The sequence below is a fragment of the Palaemon carinicauda genome, chromosome 22 (assembly GCF_036898095.1).
Source record: "Palaemon carinicauda isolate YSFRI2023 chromosome 22, ASM3689809v2, whole genome shotgun sequence".
Lineage (NCBI taxonomy): Eukaryota > Metazoa > Arthropoda > Malacostraca > Decapoda > Palaemonidae > Palaemon > Palaemon carinicauda.
In genome coordinates, this window is record NC_090746.1 from 40443527 (window position 1) to 40467043 (window position 23517).

Here is a 23517-nt window from a genome sequence, read left to right on the forward strand (position 1 = left end):
AAAGAGATTGTGAAAATTAAAATGCCACTGTCACTATAAAGAAAAGAATTTAATTAGATGGTCTTACAGTATTACCTAATGTATCGGAAACTTGAAGCCTTACTAAAGTCTTAGAACATTGGCTAGTTACAACTCAAAGAGCTATGGAAAGAATAATGATGGGATTTACACAAAGAGACAGAAAAAGAGGAATATGGATATGAGAGTAACATAAGTAGAGGGCATTTTGACAGGAAAGAAAATGAAATGGAAGTGGGTAGGATATATTTCGGTAAAGGGAATGACAGATAATAGATGAACACAATGAATAACAGAATGGGTCCCTAGAGATTACACACATTTATATATATATATATATATATATATATATATATATATATATATATATATATATATATATATATATATATATATATATATATATATATATATATATATTCTTTTTTTTCTCTCTGTATAAGTTGTCTCTTTGGCCCTCAGCATAGCCTTAAAATTTACAAATATACAAACTGGTAACTGCAGCATTCACATTCTGTGGAACCGATTTCCCAGGAAATACTGTAATTTAAAAAACTCTGGGCTTTACGAATAAACAAACTGAGAACAGTCAGAAATTGAATAGTGTGCATCAACTGCATATACTCACGTCTTGTCAAACTGGTAAAATATAGGACTATTCTTCATGAAAGCAAAGACATCAGCATCTGTCCTAACAGCTTCTTTGCTAATGTAAAATTTACATTTTTCATTACGCTTCTCAAACGAATTGGCACTTCCCACTGCAGAGCTATACACATCTAAAAAGAAAATATATATATTCAATATTCAGCATATTTATTAAAAGGCTTGAATATAGTACACACCTTTAATCAAATTTAACGATACAGTGCTGAATTTGTGTATTTACACAGTTTTTATAAAGAAAAATTCAAAATATGCTCTTTCAAATGTCCTCAGACTTGACAGTCTCCAGTTTAAAGTCCATAACGGCACCAGCCAAATCTAAAATAAAGACCAATCAACATATTCAATATTTATGAAATCTGGATATGAGTCGGTGAAAAATGAGGGGCTGAGAAGTAGGAACTCTTGCTCAAGATTTGTAATCATGCATGAAGTAACTAAATTAGTTTTGTGTTACCTAAACTCAATCTATTTGATCTCAAAACCATCAATTATACTTAGAATGAATCAGAATTTGAGAGGAAAGCAAGATTACTGAGTACTCCAATATAACACTGAAGGAATTTACGTGGCGGATACCAAGGTTTCTTAACAAGAATAGTTACTCAGGACAGGTAAACTATTATAAGAGTTAATCAAAATGCTTGTCCTGATACTTAGAAGATATTAGCTTTCCCTCTTTGCAAGACATAGATGCAAATAACCCCTCAAAACATCTCCTACATGGCAGGAATGAATGACTGATAAGGAAGTTAAGAATTATCAGAAGATAAGACTCCCTAATATCTTCCTTTATAAGATAAAACTTTATCCACCCAACTTCTCTGTCAAAGGTTTAACTTGATACCCCAAGAATACTGGTCCCAACAAGTATAAGTCCTTCTGATAACATTAAAAAAAATCACCTACCACAAAATCTTAAAAATACCCATGTTTTAAGAGAACTGATCCTGACCAGGTTTTAATCTTGCGCATATCTTACTCTCCCTTGTTTTACCTCATCATCTGATATACTGTATTCCTGGAATAAGCAGCTCTGATGAGTGCTATACTTGTGAAACCAAAGTTTCTGCGCATAATACAATATCATACGGTTTGGAAACAACCGTAAGGTCTCTAATATTACTCTGTAGTCCACAAATGTTGCAATACACTATACAACACTGGCGAAGTCTATGACATACTGGTCCTAGATTTTGTTCAATATCTCCAGAAAAAATAATTAAGAATAATAAAAAGGTCCCATCTTACTTGAAAAAAATAACAATAAAGACAATAATGAAATGAACACTATTATGTACAGAGCAACTCATGCTACTCAGACTACGGACACAAAATCGGTCCAGGATAACCACTTCAACTGAAGGAAGGACAATGACAATGGTCTTGAAAGTGAATACCAAAGAGGAAGGTACAGGAACAGATAGGGATAAAGCAACCTCTTGGTAAACCACCAGGCATCCATGGCTATTCTATTTAGCTTGCCTAACATAATGTTTAAAAAAACACACACGAAGAGAAAAAACTAGAATAGTGTGTCTGAACAAAGAAAACCAACCCAAAATAGAGGAAGATCATAGTACATTGGCTAGGGGACTACCCAATACTAGAGAACCTTAGTTTGATTTTCGAGTTTCCTCCAAGAAGAGTTGCTTACAATAGCTAGTCTCTTCTAACTAAACCAAGTTTAAAGTAGCCACTGAAAATTACATTAGTAGTTAACCATTAGAGTGAAGAAGAATAGTTTGGTTTATTTATACAGGTATTAATGTTCTCAGAAATAAGAGGAAAGAAGACAATATGTAAGAAACAGGCCAGTCTATTCAGTGGTTGTGAAGGTAAGGAAAATTGAACCATATCCAGAGAAGAATCCAGTATTTTACTATCTGGCTACTGAAGGACCCAATAGTGTCTCAACAGGTGGCTGTATGGTGATTAACTTTTGTACTTTACCTAACAGGTTAACATTTCATTATATAAACTTTTAGACGTCCCAACGTATTTAGTTATTTCTAATCTCAGTTAGATTAAGCAAGGAATTTAGTATTTTTTTGTGCGTTTAACCTATAGTTAACATATACTGTATAGATGGAGGAAGGTATGGTGCCCTCCTTATGGGGATTACTATTATTTTCACTGGGTTATTTTCTTTTATAGAAGAGTGAAATTAAGGCTAATTACAAGTTTGGTGCAGTAACCTACTAACCAAAGATGGTGCGATGCCCGCTGCCACTATCATAGAGGATATTGTGCCTCTTGGGGCAGGGCTTAAAACTGCCAATTGCATCTGCAAGCAATAAGATCATTCTGCTAAGAGTAGGGATCCATTTGCCGTACACTTGAAAGAGCTTTATTTTTCTTGTTTTTAAGTGACTGAAGGGTTTTGTCAAGATGTCAGGGTCCTCAGAGTATTTGCCTAATAAGGAACTCAAGAGATTTAATTGTCCATCAGTATTGGATTCCGCAATTAGAAGTTTTGGCAGAGGGGTCATGGTGAACCAAGCTCCAACCAAGTAGAAGAGCTTGAGTCAGAAGTTGATTAAACCCTGAAGAGGAGAATGTTTTACCCGAGTCCCTCAGAGGAGATTTTGGTCTTCCCAAGAAGGCAACTAATGGGTACTAATCCTGTGTTCTGTCAGCTTGCGTCTCCTGTAGGTGCCTCAACTGCAACACACACAGCTGAGACATCTATGCGCTCCCTATATGGTGGCCCCACATCATTGGCCTTCAGTTTCCATAAGTTCCTGTGTTCCTCTTCGCCCCAGTCTAAGGACCTAGCAGTACTGGGACCTTTGGGTTTTCAGGCTCTGGAAATTGATTCAGCAGTACCCTATTCTTCTGACCATAGGCTTTTTGGCTCAGTAACAGGGGAAGAATCCTAAGAAGCAGTATTCACTATGAAAGTTGAGGAGGGGACTTTGTTAAAACCTATGCATGTGATGTTTGCTGGCATGACTTGAATAATTTTTGGGCCAGATAATATGATATTCCATTCAATGATGTTGAATTTGAGAATTTGAGACCCATGTTTTACTGTTAGCACACAACCTACTCTAAATCTAGCAGAAGCTGTCTCAGGTGCTGAGGGATGATCTCTCTATCACAGTCTTATAGAATCATCTGTGGTTGGGATGACAATGCCAGGCCAGAAGACTCTCTTCCTGACTAAAATGGTAAAGATAGGTTTTGGGGTCTATGAGGGATATGTTTTACAGGATAGTCTGCCTTACCCAAAGAAAGCATTTGTTTCTTGGTGGTCTACCCCCCAAAATTAGAGGGACTCGTGGAACTTAAGGAGTTTCATGAGGCCTTTCTTCCGAAGAGATGGGAGGCTCGCATGTGTATATCCAAATCGGGAGATTGTTTCCATAATATCCAGATTATCTTAGAATAGCAGAGTTTGGCACCAAAAAGACAACTTTAATTTTTTGTTGGTAATGTCCTCCCTAGATGTGGGTGCTGTTGATTTCCAGTGTATTCTTAGCAAAGTCCTAGTGCAAGCCTACTGATGAGGGATTACAAACTACGCCGAAGAAAAATTTGAAAGAAGATGCCATAAATTAACTGATTTTGTTAAGGAGACTTGGAGGAATGTCGTAGATAGATGCAATAATAATATAAGAATATGAATAATTAGGAAAACCGTATCTCTAATGTTATGTCAAAAATTGCATCACCTTTATTATTGCCGGTAGCATTTCGGGAACAAACTGAGCTTTGATGAAAATTCTTTACATTTTGGAAGCATCATTATATATGGTATGCTTTTACTATATGATGCAACACAGTATCCACACGGTAACAGAAGACTTACTCTAGAAGCCCCTGAGGCATGAATGAAGGGGGCACCCTAAATGAAACCAATATGGATGTAGGATATAAAAAACACCTTAAATGGTGATGTTAATCAACTCCGCCCATACACGAGTATGGAAGTTTCAAGGAAAGAGAAAGAGAAAACCAGGTCAGAAAGTTAGATAACAAACACCTATCTCTAAAACTGTAATGTTACTAAACTATGTGAACGTCTTTTGGCAAAACGTCTTAATAGTTTTGCTATAGGTAATCATCTGTTCCCTAGTTTGCAATTTAGTTTTAGTAAAGGTCTTAGAGCATGTAATGCCCTTCTTATAATCTCCAATGCTGTACAGAAATCCCTTGATATGGTTCAGGAACTTCGTATGATTGGACTTGATTTTAGTGCTGCCTTTGACCGTGTTAATCATGAGACCCTTGTTTTCAAACTCAAACAGTTGGGAGTGGGTGGGTTGTTTCTTATCATTATTATTGAATTTTAAGGAATAGATTGTTGATGGGCACCATAGTAAGTATAGGAATGTGATATCTGGTGTTCCACGGGGTAGTGTTCTTGTTGCCTATGCAGGTGATGCTACACTCTTTGCATTAATTCCATCTCCTGAATGTAGATCTGGGGTAGCTGAATCCCCTGAGAGAGCTCTAGCTAAAATTAGTGCATGGTGCAAATTATGGGGTATATGAAGTTGAATCCTAACAAAATTCAAAGTATGATTGTAAGTAGGTCAAAGGGCAGTGGCTCCTCAAAATCTGGATCTAAGCATTGATAACGTTTCTTTAACTCTGTGTGACTCTTTTGAAATTTCAGGTGTGATTCTCGACAGCAAATTTAGTTTTGAGAAACACATTAGCTCTGTGTCTTCTTCAATTTTACCAAAAAATTGCTTATTGTGGAAGACTTTTAAGATTTTCGGTGATTAATCTATTCTGAAGAAGCATTTTAATTCTCTCATTCTATCTTGTTTCGAGTATTGTTCTCCTATCTGGTCTTTAACTGCTAATTCCCATCTAAATTTGTAGCACAGGAATTTACGGTCTATCAAATTTCTTATTCCTGATATAGTTATTAATCTCTGCCACCACCATTCAATTAGTGCGCTATGCATTTTGCATAAGGTTTTTTTACAATTCTGATCATCCTTTACATTCAGATCTTCCCACGCAGTTCCCTCCTGTTGTAATACTATGCATGAAGTTAATTCTAATAGTCATGGCTTCTCCATCATGAGGCTCATTACAATAAAGTATTTTAGAAGTTTTATTCCAGCTATGACCAAGTTGTGGAATGGTCCTCCTAATCGGCTAGTTGAACTGATAGAACTTCAAAAGTTCACACTTGCAGCAAATGTTTTTATGGTAACCAGGCTGACATAAGCCTTTTTATAGTTTATATATGAAATATCTTTTGATATTGTTACTGATTTTAAAATATCTTATTTTGATTGTTCATTATTTCTCATTTCGTTTATTCATTTCCTTATTTTCTTTCCTCACCAGGCTATTTTTCCCTGTTGGAGCCCTTGGACTTATAGCATCTTACTTTTCCAAGTAGGGCTGTAGCTTAGCCGGTAGTAATAATAATAATAATAACAATAATAATAATAATAATAATAATAATAATAATAATAACAGCAATAATAATAATAATAATAATAATAATAATAATAATAATAATAATAATAATAATAATAATAATACATTCAGTGATCCATGTCTTCAGAAGGTACACTGTTCCAAAATAGTCCAACAAGTTCCTTTTAACATGAGCTATCCACATTCTAGTGACCTACCTCCATCAAAATGGCAGATACTGCCTCCATCCCTAAAATGACAAAATTGGAAGTAATTCGTATTTTTCCTAACGATACAAACCTATAGCTATTTAAGATAGATTATCTTTCCGCGAAGCTGGAAGACTACCCATTAAGACTTTAATGCGAGTGTGGAGGGGGTAGCTGATGTAAGTGGGTACCCCTACTCACTCACACAGTGATATTTCACTACTTTTGGTTGCAGGCAGGGCTTATTTTGGACAGGTGGTGGCAGGACAATTTGTATAAATGGCTACAGGTTTGTATCCTTAGGAAAAATACAAATTATTTCCAAATTTGTCATTTGTTCTGTCACTAAACAAACCTTACGCTATTTCTTAAGGATGACTCACCCGATAGGGGGTTGGTAGTCCAACCTCTGGATTGGTAATTGACCTGGGTTTTTACCTTTATAGGGTTGGACTCTAACTGGAAATAACCTTGACACTTTGCTAAAAGGAGACATTGTGTATTGCGCCAATAGTAGCCTGAGCAATCTGTGTGGTTGCAAGGAACTAGCAATGTGACTAAGTAAGAATATTCCAAGTTTAAAAATAGGAATGTTAACTCAAACATAGACGTTCCCAAAACCCACTTCGCAGGGGTTATTGGGGACGTGTACAAGTATAAAAAATATACTAAGTTAAACAAGGGAAATGGTTATTACCAGCATATAGGTGATACCGGTGTGCACAGGACACATGGTGCTGTTCCCCAGGAGAGAGGAAGATGAAAGAAAAGAAACGTACCAGTCATTCTTATCATTCATACTGACTAAGCCCAGGTAACCAATGCCCTCATCCATCTGCTACTTGTCCATCAAGCAGTTTAAGGCATTTTTAAACCACCTGTTGTGTAGCTACCACAGGACCAATGGAAAACGTATCCATGTTCCTTGAAGGTCATGAGTAGTGAAGGTCGTTTGACGTTTCCACACACACGTGCAACACCTGTCCCACAAAGTAGTTGCGTTTAAACGCCATGGATGTGCTTATTCCCCTGATGTCATGAGCTCTAGATCATTAAGTAGGAGTAGGGTCAGGAGTCAATGCATGGTCGATGACCCTGCATATCCAGGCTGAGGTGGTATTCTTGACCCTTCCTGTGCTAACGAAAAGTGCTATCACACGGAGATGAGCTGCTGCAGTGCGTCTAAGATAATATCTCAATCTCCTCACTGGACATAAAAACAATTGATCTGCATCATCAATTACAGAACGAAGACCCACAATCTGAAGAGCCTTGAATCTAGGATCCGTGACCGCTGGGCTTTGGAGTCTTGGCAATAAACTCAGGGACGAAGCAGGGTGTCACCTCCCCCCATACCCTTGAATGGGTGATGGCAGAGGATAGACCATGATGTTTACTAACTCTCTTTGCAGAAGGTAAAACGAACACCATCCTCAAAGTGTGATGGTGATCTGTTACCTGGCGTAATGGTTCGTAGGGAGTGCCCTCCAGAGATTGAAGGATGTGATCCATGTTCCAAAGAGGATGTCTTATTTCTGACTGAGGCAAGTGATCTCATAGCTTCGTATGAGGAGAGATAATACAAACGAAGAGAAAAGAGCGACTTTTCAGTCTAAAGGCCATGCTTAGGGATGAGCGGTAGCCTTTCCCTGCCGAGACTGAGAGAAGCTTTTACTACCAAAGGTATAAAGGGAACTCTGCTATTACTGGAATAGTGGCATCGAGGGGAGATATACCTCTTCCATGCCACCAACCATGGAAGACTGTCCACATTGCCTGGTAGACTGACGCAGAGGATTTTTTGAGGTATCCAGACATCCTTCTCGCAACTTGTTGTGAAAAGCCTCTCTGAGAGAGGAGATGCTGGATAGTCTCCAGGCATGAAGATACAGAGAAACTACTGCATATGAAAGATGTTCACATGTGGTTATCTGAGTAAATCTGGTCGTGGAGGGAGTTCCCTTGGGAGCTCTATCAGGAGCTGCATAAGGTCCAGGAACCCTATGATTGATGCCATAGCAGAGCTATGAGCATCATAAATAGGTTGCTGAATGTTCTGGTCTTTTTGAGCACCCTTCTCATCAGACAGAATGGAGGAAAGGCGTACACGTCGATGTTGTCCCACTGTTGTGGAATGTTTCTTACCAGAGAGCCTGAGGTTCTGGGACTGGTGAGCAGTAAATCAGGAGCCTATAGTTCAGGGATGTCGCAAACGGTCCACAGTCAGGGAACCCCACAAAGCTAGGACTTCGTTGGCTATCAGATGATTCAAAGACCATTTGGAGTCCACTAACTAGATTGCTTTGCTGCTTGTCTGTGAGCACATTACTTTTGCTTGGAATAAAGCCAGCTGATAGGGATACCAAATGTTTTTCTATCCATCGTAGTGTCTCTACTGCTAGATGGCATAGGGGCTGCAAAATGGTACCGCTTAGTTTGTTTCTGTATGCCTGTATATCACTACTGTGGTGTTGTCGCTCATCAACACCACAGAGTACCAGGAACTGTTGGGACTGTTGATGAGCTAGAAGGGCTAGTCTCATCTCTAAGAGATTTATGTGCTGGTACCTTTCGGACTCGGACCATAGCCCGGAGGCCGTGTGGTGCAGCATGTGGGCCCCCCACCTTCTTTTAATGCGTCTGGTATAGAGCATCAGTTCTGGGGAGAGACGAGAAAACCTGTCCCTCTGCGGAGGTTCTCCTCCATCACCCACCACTGAAGCTCCATCCTCTGCTCATGTCCCATGGGAACAAGAGTATCCAGGAGCCAGTGTGCTGACTTCAACTGGATTTCAATCGCCACTAAAGAGATCGGACACTAAGGCGACCGTTGGGAACTAGACGGACCAGCGATGCTAGGTGACCTAGGAGACACAACCATTGTTGAGGTGGGAGCTCTTCTTATCTGAGGAAGGGGCTTGCCACCTCCCTCAGCTTATGTACTCTGTCGTCTGATGGAAAGACTTTCTGAAGATTGGTGTCGATTTTCATACCCAGGTATACCAGACTTTGAGAGAGATGCAGTGATGACTTCTCGAGATTTATCATAATCCCCAGATCCTGACAAAACTCGAGTAGTCTGCCTTGGTGTCGAAGAAGGGTCGTCACCAAGTCTGCCAGAATCAGCGAATCATCGAGGTAATGGAGGATACGAATTTGATTCTGTGAGCCCAGGATGACACTAGGGTGAACATTCTCGTGAAGACTTAAGGTACTGTCAAAAGGCCGAAGCACAGCACTTTGAACTGGTATTGCCTGTTCTCGTGTATGATGTGGAGATACCTCCTTGAAGACGGATGGATTAAGATTGAGAAGAATGCACCTTTGAGATCCAGCATGCACACGGAGTCCTGAAGCCTTACTGCTTGAATGACCATGTCTGCCATTTCCATCCTGAATTGAGTTTGTGGAACAAACTAGTTCAAGAACGAGAGATCGATAACTGGTCTCCAGAAAAAGTTGACTGAAGAAGCCTGGGGAACTGTCGAGGACCTCTTGGAAAGCGCCCTTCTCCAATATGGTCTGGACTTCGGCCTGAAGAGCCAGCTGCTTTGCAGATCCCTTCGCATAGGAACCTAATAGAACTGGCTCCCGGGGATCTGCCCCGTGCTGTATCCACCTCTGCCAGTGGAGTTGCAGGTATCTCCCAAACGGTGGACAGGTAAGAGGATTGCCCCTATAGAGGGAGTGCCCTCTGCTGCTTCCCTTACCATCTTTCCCTCCTCTGGAGGGTAAGGAGCCTTTTGGATCTTTGGCATGAAAGGGCTGCTTAGACACCTTTTTTGAGTACCCTGCTGTCTTATTGATGGTTTGGTGGCTTGTGGCTGTTTCTTGGGACACAGAGGAGCCTTTCCATAGGGGCTGATCATCAAGGGCCTCTGAAGGAGAGAGCCCTTAGTGGATTTCCTCCAACGCTCAGCTGTCTTTTTGACTTCATCTGGCTTGAACAGAAAACTTCCTTCCAGAGTGGAGTTCCTGAGCCTGAACACTTCAGCTCTAGGAACGTGCCTGTCAAACCTTTCAATCATGGCATCTCTTCACTTTAGGATTAAATTTGCTCACAGGTTAACAACCTAGTGGGAAAGGAATTCCAAGGTCCTAGTGCCTGACAAGAGAAAGGTCTCTATTGACCTCCTTGTACTCTTCTTGGACCAATCCTTGGTTCGTATAAGGTGGCACACTGAACCCAGCCTTATATCCATCCAGGAATTACCCTGCATGGCATACTTTGCAACCTTTTCTGTGTTGAGGTTAGAAGCTGAAAAGGTGCCCGAAAGGCCAGAAATCCTCTCTTCTAGGATATCTCTAGAGAGAGCCTCAATTATTATTATTATCATTACTTGCTAAGCTACAACCCTAGTTGCAAAAGCAGGGTTCTATAAGCACAGGGGCCTCAACAGGGAAAATAGCCCAGCGTGGGATTCACAAGCAAGTGAAGAAGAACGAGGAAGAGAAGGTTAGGAAGACCTTAGAGACCTTCGACAAATAGGCGATCGATGATCATGAGCTGCATATTGGTAAGCAGGTGACTGTAGAACAGTCAAATGGTGAGAAGGCCAGCGATGCGATGGTGAGCGACACATTGGCGAGCGACGCGATGGCAAGCGACATGTTGGTGAGGGATGCACTGGCGAGCGACGTGCTGGCGAGCGACGCCCTGGCGAGTGACGTGTTGGCGAATGGCGCGTTGGCAAGTATCGTGATGGAGATCCTCTTGAAGATGAATGTCGAGATGACGTGTGACGCGTTAGTGAGCAGGAGAGTATCGGGATAGTAAGTAACTCATTAGGGAGCATTGCGTAGGAGATCGATGAGCAGGCAATCAACGAGACAGTGAGCGGCGGGTTGCTGATCAACGAGACAGTGAGCGGCGGGTTGCTGAGCAACGAGCTGGAGAGCATCACGTCAAAGAGTGATGACAACAAGGGTGATGGTGAGTAAAGTGCTGGAGAGTGTCGCGTTGGCGATCGGTAGGGGAACGACAGTCAGAAGAGCGTTGACTAGGGTCTGGCGAGTGGCGATCACAAGATGTTGATGGACGAGCATGAGCCGGCAAGTTATGATCCCGAGGAGACCAACAAACATGAACAGGAGAACGATAAGATCTCCGACCTCGCGAACTGGAGCACTGCCTGGCGGAATATGAATGCAGAGGATTACGGTCCCAGGAAGATGAAGAAGTCTGAGGATGATGGGAGGACTCTTCGTCAGCAGGAGGTCATTGAAGAGAGGGCAAACAGGTGCGAGGGTCATGAACTGCACTGGCTGGAACAAAAGAAGCCAAGAGATGAACTTTGCACACCGCCAGCATGTCAACAGGAGAAGAGATGGAAACAACAAGGGCAGCAGGAATAGGAGATCAAGAAGGACTTCCATGGAAGTAGGTCAAGCCACACCAAATGACAGCCAAGCCATCAAAGCATCTGAAAGTAAGAATGATTCGTCTTAAGGTGGGGAAGCAACAACGTCCCGAGGTTGCAAAGGAATTATTCGGTTCACACTCCTATTCGACTGACGCTTGTAAGAGTCAGAGAGAGTTGGAGCTTCGGGAAGAGGTCACAGGTGAGAGAAGAAGTCTGAGGTCTCTTACCTCTCGAGGGAGATCCCGAAGGTGAAGGGTCTCTCATAGACTTCTTCTTTCGCCGCCACCTACTGGGAGGCAGACCATTCCCTACAATCGTCGCATGTGGAACCCTGCTCGCAATAACACCCTCTGCAGGTTGGACACAAGGAGTGAGAGTTGGTCTCGACCGAGGAGATGAAGGGGCCTCAAGTGCACCCTTCAGGTCCTAGATACACACGCATGAAGAGCGTCAAAGAGAATAATCACGCCTGAAAACAGAGAAAGCAGTTTAAAGAATTGATCTTTATGGCCAAGTCTTAGCGGGAGCAGAGAGCGGGCACGTCCATTCTCCCCAGAGCCAGAGGAAAAACTGGTGAAATATCACTTATGTGTGAGTGAGTGTGGGTACCTGGTTACCCCAGTTACCCCCTGCACCCTCCTAATAATTAGTGGTTGGCTGGTTGCCACCTCACATGAAAGTCTTAATGGCTTGTCTTCCAGCCTCGCCGAAAGATAATCCCTATTAAATAGTGTCCATTCTCCCCAGAGACAGAAGAAAAAATTGGTGAAATATCCCTGATGTGTGAGTGAGTGTGGGTACCTGGTTACCCCAGTTACCCCTTGCACCCTCCTAATATCTAGTGGTTGTCTGGTGCCACCTGGCATAAAAGTCTTAATGGCTTGTCTTCCAGCCTCGCCACCAGATATTCCCTATTAAATAGTATGAGATTTATTTGGTGTCTGAACAAACACACTTTGTGGGGAAGTTTACTATCTTATTGGCATCTTTTGCTAAGATGTAATTCAGGACATACAGAGCTTTACAGGTTGATCTGGATGTGGTGTTTTTAAGACACTACCTAAAACCAATCCACGGGTTACAACACACGTGTGTTGTTCTGTTGTGCTTGGCTCATTCATGGCACCTAAGGGAGAAAATCAGGCTCAAGAGAAAACTCTCAAGTAACTAGCTCCCTGCTTTGGGATCTTCTCTTATAAGGTGAATATCAAACTTATTTTATTCTTGCCAAGGTACACACAAACTAATGGTTTTTTGGTTTTAGATGATCGTCTTTTATAACATACTACATCAGTCAACATTAATATTTCCCTGGTATTAATTCTTGGAAACCCCACAGGGCATCAAGCCTAAAGAGGGGGGATTCAATGAAGGAAAACCCTATTTTGGGGAGGTGCTGTGTGGTCTCCAAGACCAACCTCCTACTTTGCCTTAGTAGGGAAGGGAGTCATATGAACCTTAATCCAAATATGGAATATGGTAATCCATCGATTATCTGACGTATATATCAGCAAGAGACGCTAGAACGGATTTAATTGACCCTGAATACGAGTCTGTGCTATGCACATTGATACACTGACACTGGAACAAGGAAGCTAACACCACTTTGGTATTTTCTTGTTCCAGTGGATTCTCAGTTCCAGAGGGAAGGTTTAGGAGATCACACAGCACCTCTCCCAACGATGTTTATCCTACGTCAACTTTTTTACATAAAAATTCTTAATATCTATCTATCTATCAACCTATATATATATATATATATATATATATAGAGAGAGAGAGAGAGAGAGAGAGAGAGAGAGAGAGAGAGAGAGAGAGAGAGAGAGAGAGAGAGAGAGAGAGAGAACCAACACAAAAATTATAAAAAAGTGGAGTGCAGTCCAGTTTATCATACTTTATATAAATTTTTTTTTATATCTTTAACCCTTATTACATATATTAGGTCTATTGAAAAGAATTGTAAGTGTTGCCAAAATATAAAAGAGATAGAATAAGAAAGGAGAAATTTTTGCAGAGGACAATAATTAATCAGTCTACTACACCAAATAGCAGACAACGGAAAGTCTTCAACTACAGAAGAATGAGTGGAACTCCATATACAGGTAGCGAGTACCCATATTTATTGTATTATTAAAAAATATTGATAATTCATTACGAAATGTGTTGTTCCTCTTCAACAATTTAAATTTTTGGGACACTTTCATTTATTTCTGTAAACAGTATGTATACGGGAACAAACCAAGGTAGCCAATAAGCTAAGATTCAACATACCGTACATAAGTAATGACAAATGAACATTAAAAAAAGCTCAAATTAATTATAATGTTTGTGACCCCGGGAAAATCTAATGCATTTCATTTCAGTTGACAGTTTTTATTAAACATTATTATGTCTATTATGTGGCAGCATGAAAAGGTACAAGAAGAATTACTTACCCTAACCCTCTGACTATATAAAAACGGTTTAGTTTATGAAGAATAAAGTTATTTTAGTCGTAAATACTTCAACTGAAAAAGCAGGTGTTTGTGTAGAGTAATTTCATTGAGCTAAGATATATACAAAAAATACATTGAACTAATACATATCTGTGTATCACACACAAAGACACAAGGAATGGCACACGATGGGCAATGTAGACTTTTATCATGTATTTATTTCCATCACTTTATAGTTGGTAATGTCTAATTATTAGCTTGAAACAGTTCATTACTTGTTAAAAGGCGCAAGATGTATATTATTAACAAACTTAAGTTCTTACAGAATGATCTTATCCCATCATAATTGCTAATCGGCCAACATTTTGGAATTAAATGTGCAAGACTATCGATGGTGGATATCATAATAATAATAATAATAATAATAATAATAATAATAATAATAATAATAATAATAATAATAATAATAATAATGATAATAAGTATTCAGTACCTACCAACAAGAGCATAAGTTCCATCGGCAATAATCCGGAAAAATTCCCACGTATTGATTTCTGTCCCAGAGAAAAGGCCGACTCGATCACGTCCTTTATGTAGGATACCATCTTCCTCTTGCTGGAAAATGAAATGGATCATATCACATATTTAAAGGAGTGAACAACAGTATTGATTATAATGATTTAGGACCAGGAATTATGACCTGGTACTCATTGCTCTACAAGACTGTTGCTGTCTTTGCCTTTTTCTCATTGTAACCTACATTTGCTAACTATGGGAAGAGATCATTTTAATACCTAACTACTCTTCTACTTATTGAGTTTTCTCTTATTTTATTTTCTATTTTTGCTATGCTTTATTTAGAATATTTTCCATTATTTGCGAGTATAGTAATTCATTAGTCTGCTCTAGACTAGCAAGTTACAAATTTCCATCTTTGAAATTTAGTTAATTTTTTTTTCCATTAATAATCTATTATCAAAAGGTATTAAGAAGGCCATATGGGATTTGACAACTCTCACTCATAAAAGCTTATGCTTATATGTAGTTGATATTAAAAATGGATACTGCAATAAAATTCTGACTTCAAGGATACCACTCCTTCTGAAATGAAATATTTTGTATGCAATTTAAACATTTACATCCAACTTATTTTCATATAGTGAACATTCAAGAAAGAAACCGTAATATGTATAAGACTGTATAATGTTTACACACACCTTATTAATCTTCAATTACAATGTTGTATATCTTGACGATTTAATAAATATAGCCTGAAGATTGCAAAAGAGAAAATGGAACAGTACTGCAATATGATTTAGGCCATACTACATTCATGGTAAAGAGTTTTAGCACTCTCTATTATCATATTAAATACTTTTTTCATCCATTGTGGTCAACGTCCTTTTTCTATCAATATCATAATTCAAATGTCATTTTACTGAATTACATGTCTTTAAGCCCCCATTCTTTTTCTTTTTTTTAATGTTACTCAGTTTATATTTCTGGGAATCATTGCTGTTGAAGACAATCTACTAACTGAATTTTGTTTTGATATTTTGATGGCGTAAAGTATTAGTATCATCACATTATCAGGTCGGTGTAAATACTGTATAACAGGCTTATATTTTCAATATGGAAATGGACAGATCATTAAGAAAAGGTAATTACAAATAAATAGGACCCCAATGTTGAAAATAGGTGTTTAAAGGACGTATTCAATTGTCAGTGCCTTCTAATATATTTTTTGGATAATTTAGATACACGAGTTGCATGAAAGTAACGAGGATAATCATGATTCACTGAACTCAAAGCTCACCCCATTTTTCAAGAGCTGCAAGATAACAATATCAAATAAATGTGTTTGATGATTTGGGAAAATTCATACTATTAATGATAACTATCGATTTGATTACATTTCCAAAGTAAACACGGTAAACATGGATTAAAAAGGCCAGTTTTTTTCAGAATTGGGGAAATTCAAAGTGATGCTAAAAGACATGACTTCTAATACTTTGTCGAAACATGGTAAGAATATAAAAATAACAGTAATTTATAAATCAACTCTTTCGGCAACAAAGGAAATAACTTTTATATTGGGCACACATGATACAGAACCTAGCCCCTAATTTACATTTTCTAAAGACAATCTTATAATCACTAGTCTGGGATCATAAATCTGCAATGAAACTGTAGTGATGGGAAAACAAACTAATACCTAACCAAGTGTGATTAAAGAAAGTAATAAACTAGCTAATGATAAAGTCAAAACTGGCACAGTAATCACAATCACATAAAGTTAAAACTAAAGATTATCACAAGGCTACAGAGTACTACAATAGAATCTCACCTTAGGAACAAATCTTATGGCAATTCACTTCCCCTTTGATAAAAAGAGAAACACATGGTATCTGTGCACAAGGTAAGAACATCTCTCATCATCAAAAGAGCAATTGTTGAAAAAATACTAATCCTTGAGACAAGAGGATTTGCATGGGGTGGTTTTCTTTTTCCAGTAATGATATATAACTGAAAGACACTGCACCTTCTTCATTTTTCTTTTACAAGCACAATATTATTTATCCCAACATTATTTGTTCACCATTTACCTGTGGCACTGTCTTCCAAGTAATATCATTAATGCAGATATTCAAAAGTTTAAAAGGGACTGAAATGGTAAAAAAAAAGAGCCAGACCTTAATTACTCTAACTTTCCCATTCACACCACTGTTCGTGTTATTACAGTGTACTATATATACTTGTTTGTTAAATTCCTTGATAATTATTTATTTCATCATTTGTCTTTCTTCACAAATGAACCTTCTAATGTTGCGGAAGTTTATGTTATAATTTATTAGCATTTTAGGCGTGTTCGATGACGTGAGAAGAAAATAAAAATACCATAACAAAACTTTGTGCCTCATTCAAGAGGAAAGGAAAAAGTACCTGTAAATAAGGATTTTCACAAAAGTAAACATCTTTTGTTTTACATCCAGTAACTACTTGCACAAAAAGTGAAAAAAAAAATAATCAAAGTAGATCTTACATCTGCTGTGAATACCATGCATATGAAACAAATAATTATAATTTGAATTAACATTAACAATACTCTTTCTTACCACCATTGTTGAGTAGGTATTTGTTTTACTTCTAATAGCCAGTCTTACGCTGCTCCGCAACAACTCCTCAACAGTGTCAATTGGCTTAGATCTGTAAGCAAATTATATGTAAATAATTTCTTAAGAATTTCATACATACTTACACAACAATTCAAAGAGTATGGTTCCTATTAAATGGTTAACAGGCAAACCAATTTTTAGCAAAGCAATATAATGCCACTATAAAGGCATTGTAATCTTAGAACATTACAATTCCTAGCTGAAGAAAAATTTGAAGATTGTGATCATCTTATAAATGCAAAATGGGTGAAAAAGTATGGTATCCAGAAACTGGAAGAAAATGCTGAGAAATTAAAAATATTGATCATTTACACGTGCGATGACAAGGGATGAAAAACAGATGGTTAACGAAATTATGTATGGTGATAGCAGGATGACCACCAAGAGGGAGGCTCAAGCAATCAGGGTAAAAGGGATGAAATGAAGGCCTACCACTAATCAAAGTAAAATACAATAAAATTGGATACAAAAACTTTCAAAAAATTCACTACTGGTAATTTAGTATCTCTGTTTCAATCTCTAGGCTAAGAGAGTTAACCGCTTGCATAAACTTTTCATCCTTCAGCACGTATTTAATTTCTGGTAGTAAAAGTCATAACAAAAGTTTTTTACAAGCATTCTAAAGCCGTGTGTTTTTAAGCTTTAGAGCTATGGGTTATTTTTGGGGTAAAATATTAAACTATATTTTACAATCATGAACATTCCCCTAAATCATATTAAAACATTAGAAAAATAATATGCATAGCCATAAATGATATTGTGAATTTATTTTTTACTTATCAAAACATACAAAACTGTTAGAGGTAAGAGTTTGAATCTAATTTAATACTCTAACTAAAATTAAACTCCTCAATAAGCAGTTAACTTAACTTATTATAAGCGGATATAATATTTCTTGTAAGAGAGGAAGTACCAACAGTCTAGAGCCTATCACCTAAAAGCTATTTATTCCCACTGATACAAACTTCTGAGTCATTTAGATGGGTTACTCCTAGCTCTGTTTTCTATGTTATAATATCATGATTGGTTACCTATAGTCTTCCAACAGAAATAAGGTCGCTATAGAAACAGAAGCATCGCCTTATTGACATTGGCCAGTGGGAGGCAATTTGAAGGGTTACTAATCGTTTACCTTCATTATTCCTCTTGGTACCCCTCCTATTAAATAAGACAGTCAATTTCCGTACACTATATCCTACTTTAATATCTACTTTTTACTTGTTAATATTTTGTTCTGTAAACATTTTTTTCCACCATTAGTTAAAACCCCGTCCACTATGATGGTTATGATTACCTCCGCCAAGCGGCGGAGGTTATGTTTTCGGTTCGGTTTGTTTGTTTGTTTGTTTGTTTGTTTCTCTGTTTGTCTGTCTGTCTGTGGACAACGTAGAGGCCACATTTCTACACGGAATCACTTCAAACTTGGCCAAGTAGTTCCCCAATGTGTATGGAAGAACTGATTAAATTTTGGTCAAGGTCACCCCAAGGTCAAGGTCACAGGGGTCACTGGTGTCACTATGACATAAGTGGCCATATCAAGAGACAGAAATAAAGCACTGACTTTTGCATAAGCCAACAGGGAAGTCCTAGTCCAGGCGCAACCCATGGGTGATGTTCAAATTTATAAAGGTCAAAGGTCAAGGTCATATTGGTGCATTATATCAATGTCATATTAAGTATCAGTGGCAAATGAACAAAGATCACTTGAAGGTCAAAAGTCAAGCAGGTCACTTGAAGGTCAAGGTCACGTGAAGGTCAAGGTCACGTGAAGGTCAAGGTCACCTTGGCGGAGGTATGTCCTCTACGAGGACCATGTCCGCGTTCAGGACTTGCTCACTTGTTTCAAATGTTTTTGTGTGCAATAACTAATCTTTTTCACTTAATATTTGTTTTGTGTAAAGCTAGAAGATACTCATAATTTCTTACGTGTTTATTTAAAAGATGAGGCCAGGCAATGTATTGCCTTATTTATTATAGAAGTAGATATACCATACATTCAATCGTTTGAGTTTTCTGTGCAAATCTGAATGATGGTCATGACTTTGTTTTTCAAAAAGAAAAATCTTTTGTTGTTATTATAACCGTTCATTGGGAAGATAATGCCAGGTAATATATGATACTTAATTTATTATAAAAATAAATATACCGTAACTATGTTGAAAGATATGAATGCAATAAGTCACCTAGATTACGTCTTGATTAGTCGACTTTTCCTTAACTTTCAAGATTTCAATAGCCTTTTTCTCTCGGTTGACCCAATTGCTGGGCCGTGTTATGTGAGGCTGCCGGTAGGCTTCACTCATCTTCTGGTCGCCGTTTTGATAAGAATCTCCTCTTCTCTCTCCAATCACGACTTAACATACTCCACACTGGAGTTCCTCTTGTAGTGCTTAGTGCATTGTATCTTTTCTTTATCATTGTCACTAAGTGTGCTTATTACCTCCGCCAAGCGGCGGAGGTTATGTTTTCGGTTCGGTTTGTTTGTTTGTTTGTTTGTTTGTTTCTCTGTTTGTCTGTCTGTCTGTGGACAACGTAGAGGCCACATTTCTACACGGAATCACTTCAAACTTGGCCAAGTAGTTCCCCAATGTGTATGGAAGAACTGATTAAATTTTGGTCAAGGTCACCCCAAGGTCAAGGTCACAGGGGTCACTGGTGTCACTATGACATAAGTGGCCATATCAAGAGACAGAAATAAAGCACTGACTTTTGCATAAGCCAACAGGGAAGTCCTAGTCCAGGCGCAACCCATGGGTGATGTTCAAATTTATAAAGGTCAAAGGTCAAGGTCATATTGGTGCATTATATCAATGTCATATTAAGTATCAGTGGCAAATGAACAAAGATCACTTGAAGGTCAAAAGTCAAGCAGGTCACTTGAAGGTCAAGGTCACGTGAAGGTCAAGGTCACGTGAAGGTCAAGGTCACCTGAAGGTCAAGGTCACTTGAAAGCCAAGGTCATGTTTGTTTGTTTGTTTGTCACCTTGGCGGAGGTATGTCCTCTACGAGGACCATGTCCGCGTTCAGGACTTGCTCACTTGTTATTATATGTGCTATGCTTACGCTTGACAATGGCTAATGCAGTGGCAAATAATATCAGGTGGAATTTCATATGGGTATTGTAGGGAGTGGCCGTCCTCCCAGAGGGAGAGATTTCTTTCTTAATGCAAGAAATGAGCTAAGAAAAATCGTTAGCAATCTTCTCCTTCCAATAATGGTAAGAAGTATCGAAAGATATCCCTCTTTCTGTTCCTTCGTGTCTTGAGTCATCTGAGGCTCCAGTTATAGGGGATGACAACCTTAAAGATAATTTATTGATGATCATAATGTTTATATGTATTATCAACTAATATTGATCTTGTGCCTAGTGATCTCGGGTTGATGCTTGTGACAGATCCCTTGGGTATGGTCACTGTGCTCCCTAAGCTAGATCCAGTCCCAGTATCCTTGGATCCTGATTATTCAGAATATGCATAGATCTCCCTAGCCTCTCACTAGTGTATCGAGTGGTGAGCATTATATGGTCAATTTTCTCCTAGATTTACTTTTCGCTGTTGGAAGATGTCTCCCATCAAGGCGTCAAAAGTTATCCATCCCTGTTCGCATATGCGAAATCCTAGAGTTCAGACTGCTATTTCCCCTCATGAAACGATGGCTGCCCTCTTGGAGAATCCATTTTATCTTCCTATTCACGTCAAGGGCTTTCCTCATACCATCAAGGATCCTCGGTACAGCTCCTCCTTTAGGAGTTCTATGGACTTATCCCAGAACTTCCTATTCCAATGTTTTGAGGTTGGTTGGGCTACTTTGGCTGTGTCCTCAGCAGCAACTTAGATCAGACCAGGATGCTCTGAACCTATTCTGTCTTCTCCTTCCAAACAAACTGCTAGGATGTCAATAGTAACTATAACACATTCCCTAATTCTGAGCATGTTGTCCAGATCTGACTCGGCCCGGATGTGCTCTCAGGCAAACAAGTCTGTATGCACCGCTGTCACTACGCATAACATCACTGAATGCACTGCTGTGCCAACCCATAATGGCATCACTGAATGCGCTGCTGTGCCAACCCATAATGACATCACAGAACACTCCACCATTTCACCGCATAATCATATTCTTCCGAATGATTGGTATTATACTGTCACCTGATAATGAACGTCTTTATTATGCTGCCACAACCCAAGCTCGCATACAAATGGAATCCCTCATGCACATGTTCCACTGTCAGCTTTGGCTCTATCAGGTAGTATCAGCTTACAATCCCCGACAATCTTGTTATCATAACCAAACAACTATTGGTTATATAATTGACAAACCTGTTACTTTACCACAACATACTCTCACAAGTATCTTGCCTAATGTTCATAATGATTCGAATTTTACACGGTTTTTTGGAACAAACATTTTTCATGTGAACCTTTTTTTCATGCTCAAAAGAATGCCAGAATTATTTTCCCCTTTTTTCCTCGAGTGACACCCACATCTGCAATAGATGTCACAGTAATTATATGCCATAGACATGGTCCTCGTAGAAGGCACCCTAAGTGGTCTGCCTTAGAAAAATCCTTTTCTCACAGATCGAGTTCAGGAAAAAAAATCCCTGTTATTCCCTTACAAACTGTTAGAGGTAAAAACTTGTATAATACGAGTGAGCAGGGCTCCTCCTGTTCGTTTTCTGCCTCCTCTTCTCTCCTCTCATTGAATGTTGTTAGAGAGAGAAAGGAAATTTGAAGAAACATTAAATCTTTTGACAGGCTTATCAAAATAAAACTATAAGTTTTCCACAAAATGGAAATATCTCATGATCATGATACAATCACTATTAATGACTCTCCGGAAAACCTCGGTGCGCGCGGACACCAGCCCAGCTGATGTAGCCCCCCTTGAGGATACAATGTCTGATTCAGACGCCTCGCATTTCATCAAGATCATAAGCCAAATCCATTGCTTAGGGAGCCTGGATGGATCTTCTCACACGCAAATCACTAATAGACAGTGTGTTATAGACATTATTCCCTCAATCTCAAAGCTTGATACCGATTGTACCTAGAGAAAATTACCTAACCTCCCCTCCTTTTTCTTGGGTCCCAAAATGAAGAATATCTGCTATGCCTGCCATTCAGGCCCGTTCCTGACAGGATCCCTGGTTGGGGGCTGTATCATGCTTCTTGATATAACATAGGTGTGCTAAGATTACCCTGAAACAGAGTACCTCTCGAGGTCAGGACCCAAGGCTCGGGAATTCTTACTTGAGAGTCTCCCTTTGGGCAACTATATCCTAAAAAGATGCGACGCCATCTCAGCTAGATTTACTAAATAGTTGTCTTCTAGGAACACTGTTTGAGGAACTTCAACCTGATAGACTTCCCTCTCTTTTTTCGCAATCAGATGTGACCACTGGCTTAGAAATCAAAGAATGTCAGTCAGGCTTCTTTTATGAGGAGAGCTGTGGCATTTTAGATGCCCATCCCTCAACTACCCCGAAAGGAACTCGATGTATTAAATGGGTCAACCAGCAAAGGCGACTTCTTTCTCTTATAGACTTTCAACAGCCTAGGAGACAAGGACCTTCTCTCACTAGAGGCGCCGTCTAAGATGTTTGCAAAAGTAGCCGTAGAGGAAGTCTTAAGATGGCTTTCCAGGTTGAAGACCTGTCATATATTTGTCCCATTTGATTCTGTTTGTCTTGAAACTAATGTTTAAAAATAGAGACTTCGGCCACTGTTATTCAGGGAAGCAGGAAGAACAACTTCCTTCTGATCCTAAACCTAAAGGATGTGAATGTTCAGGTTCCCATTCATCCTGCCTCAAGGAAACACCTAGGCATTCCCTTTTAAAACAGTTTTTTAATACAAGGTGCTATGCTTCAGCCTATCAACAGCATCTCTGGTCTTTACCAGGATCATTACCCTTGTCTCAGCCAGGACTCATGCCATGGACATAAGGCTTCCGAGATATCTGGATCACTGGCTTCCCCTAGCAGTCTGTTGAACCCTGCTCATAAAAGACAGAATCTTCTCTTCAACTTCTGCAAGGAGTTGGGGATTCAGATAAATCTAGAGAAGTCCAGTCTTATCCTCCAACAGTCCATCAGCTATCTAGGTATGGATATAAACTCAGTGTAGGCCAGAGTATTTCCATCTGCTGACAGGATAGCAAGATTCAGAAATGTGGCAGAAACCTTCTTGAGAGAAAAATTGCCTCCTTCTCATTCTTGGCCAAGCTACTAGGACACCTCACCTCATTAGAGAAATTAATC

At 39.2% G+C, this 23517-nt stretch overlaps 1 protein-coding gene across 2 annotated transcripts in view; it reads right to left on the reverse strand.

Moving 5' to 3' along the window:
• The window catches only part of LOC137616065 (glutamate receptor ionotropic, delta-1-like), a 158789-nt gene that overhangs the window by 20585 nt on the left and 114687 nt on the right, over nucleotides 1-23517 (reverse strand). For both annotated transcript variants that reach the window (XM_068345742.1, XM_068345741.1), the window contains exons 12-14: nucleotides 17196-17286; nucleotides 14577-14694; nucleotides 647-797 (exon numbers count right to left, since the gene is read on the reverse strand). In XM_068345742.1, the coding sequence (XP_068201843.1) occupies nucleotides 647-797; nucleotides 14577-14694; nucleotides 17196-17286 (360 nt within the window). The remainder of the gene's footprint in view (nucleotides 1-646; nucleotides 798-14576; nucleotides 14695-17195; nucleotides 17287-23517) is intronic.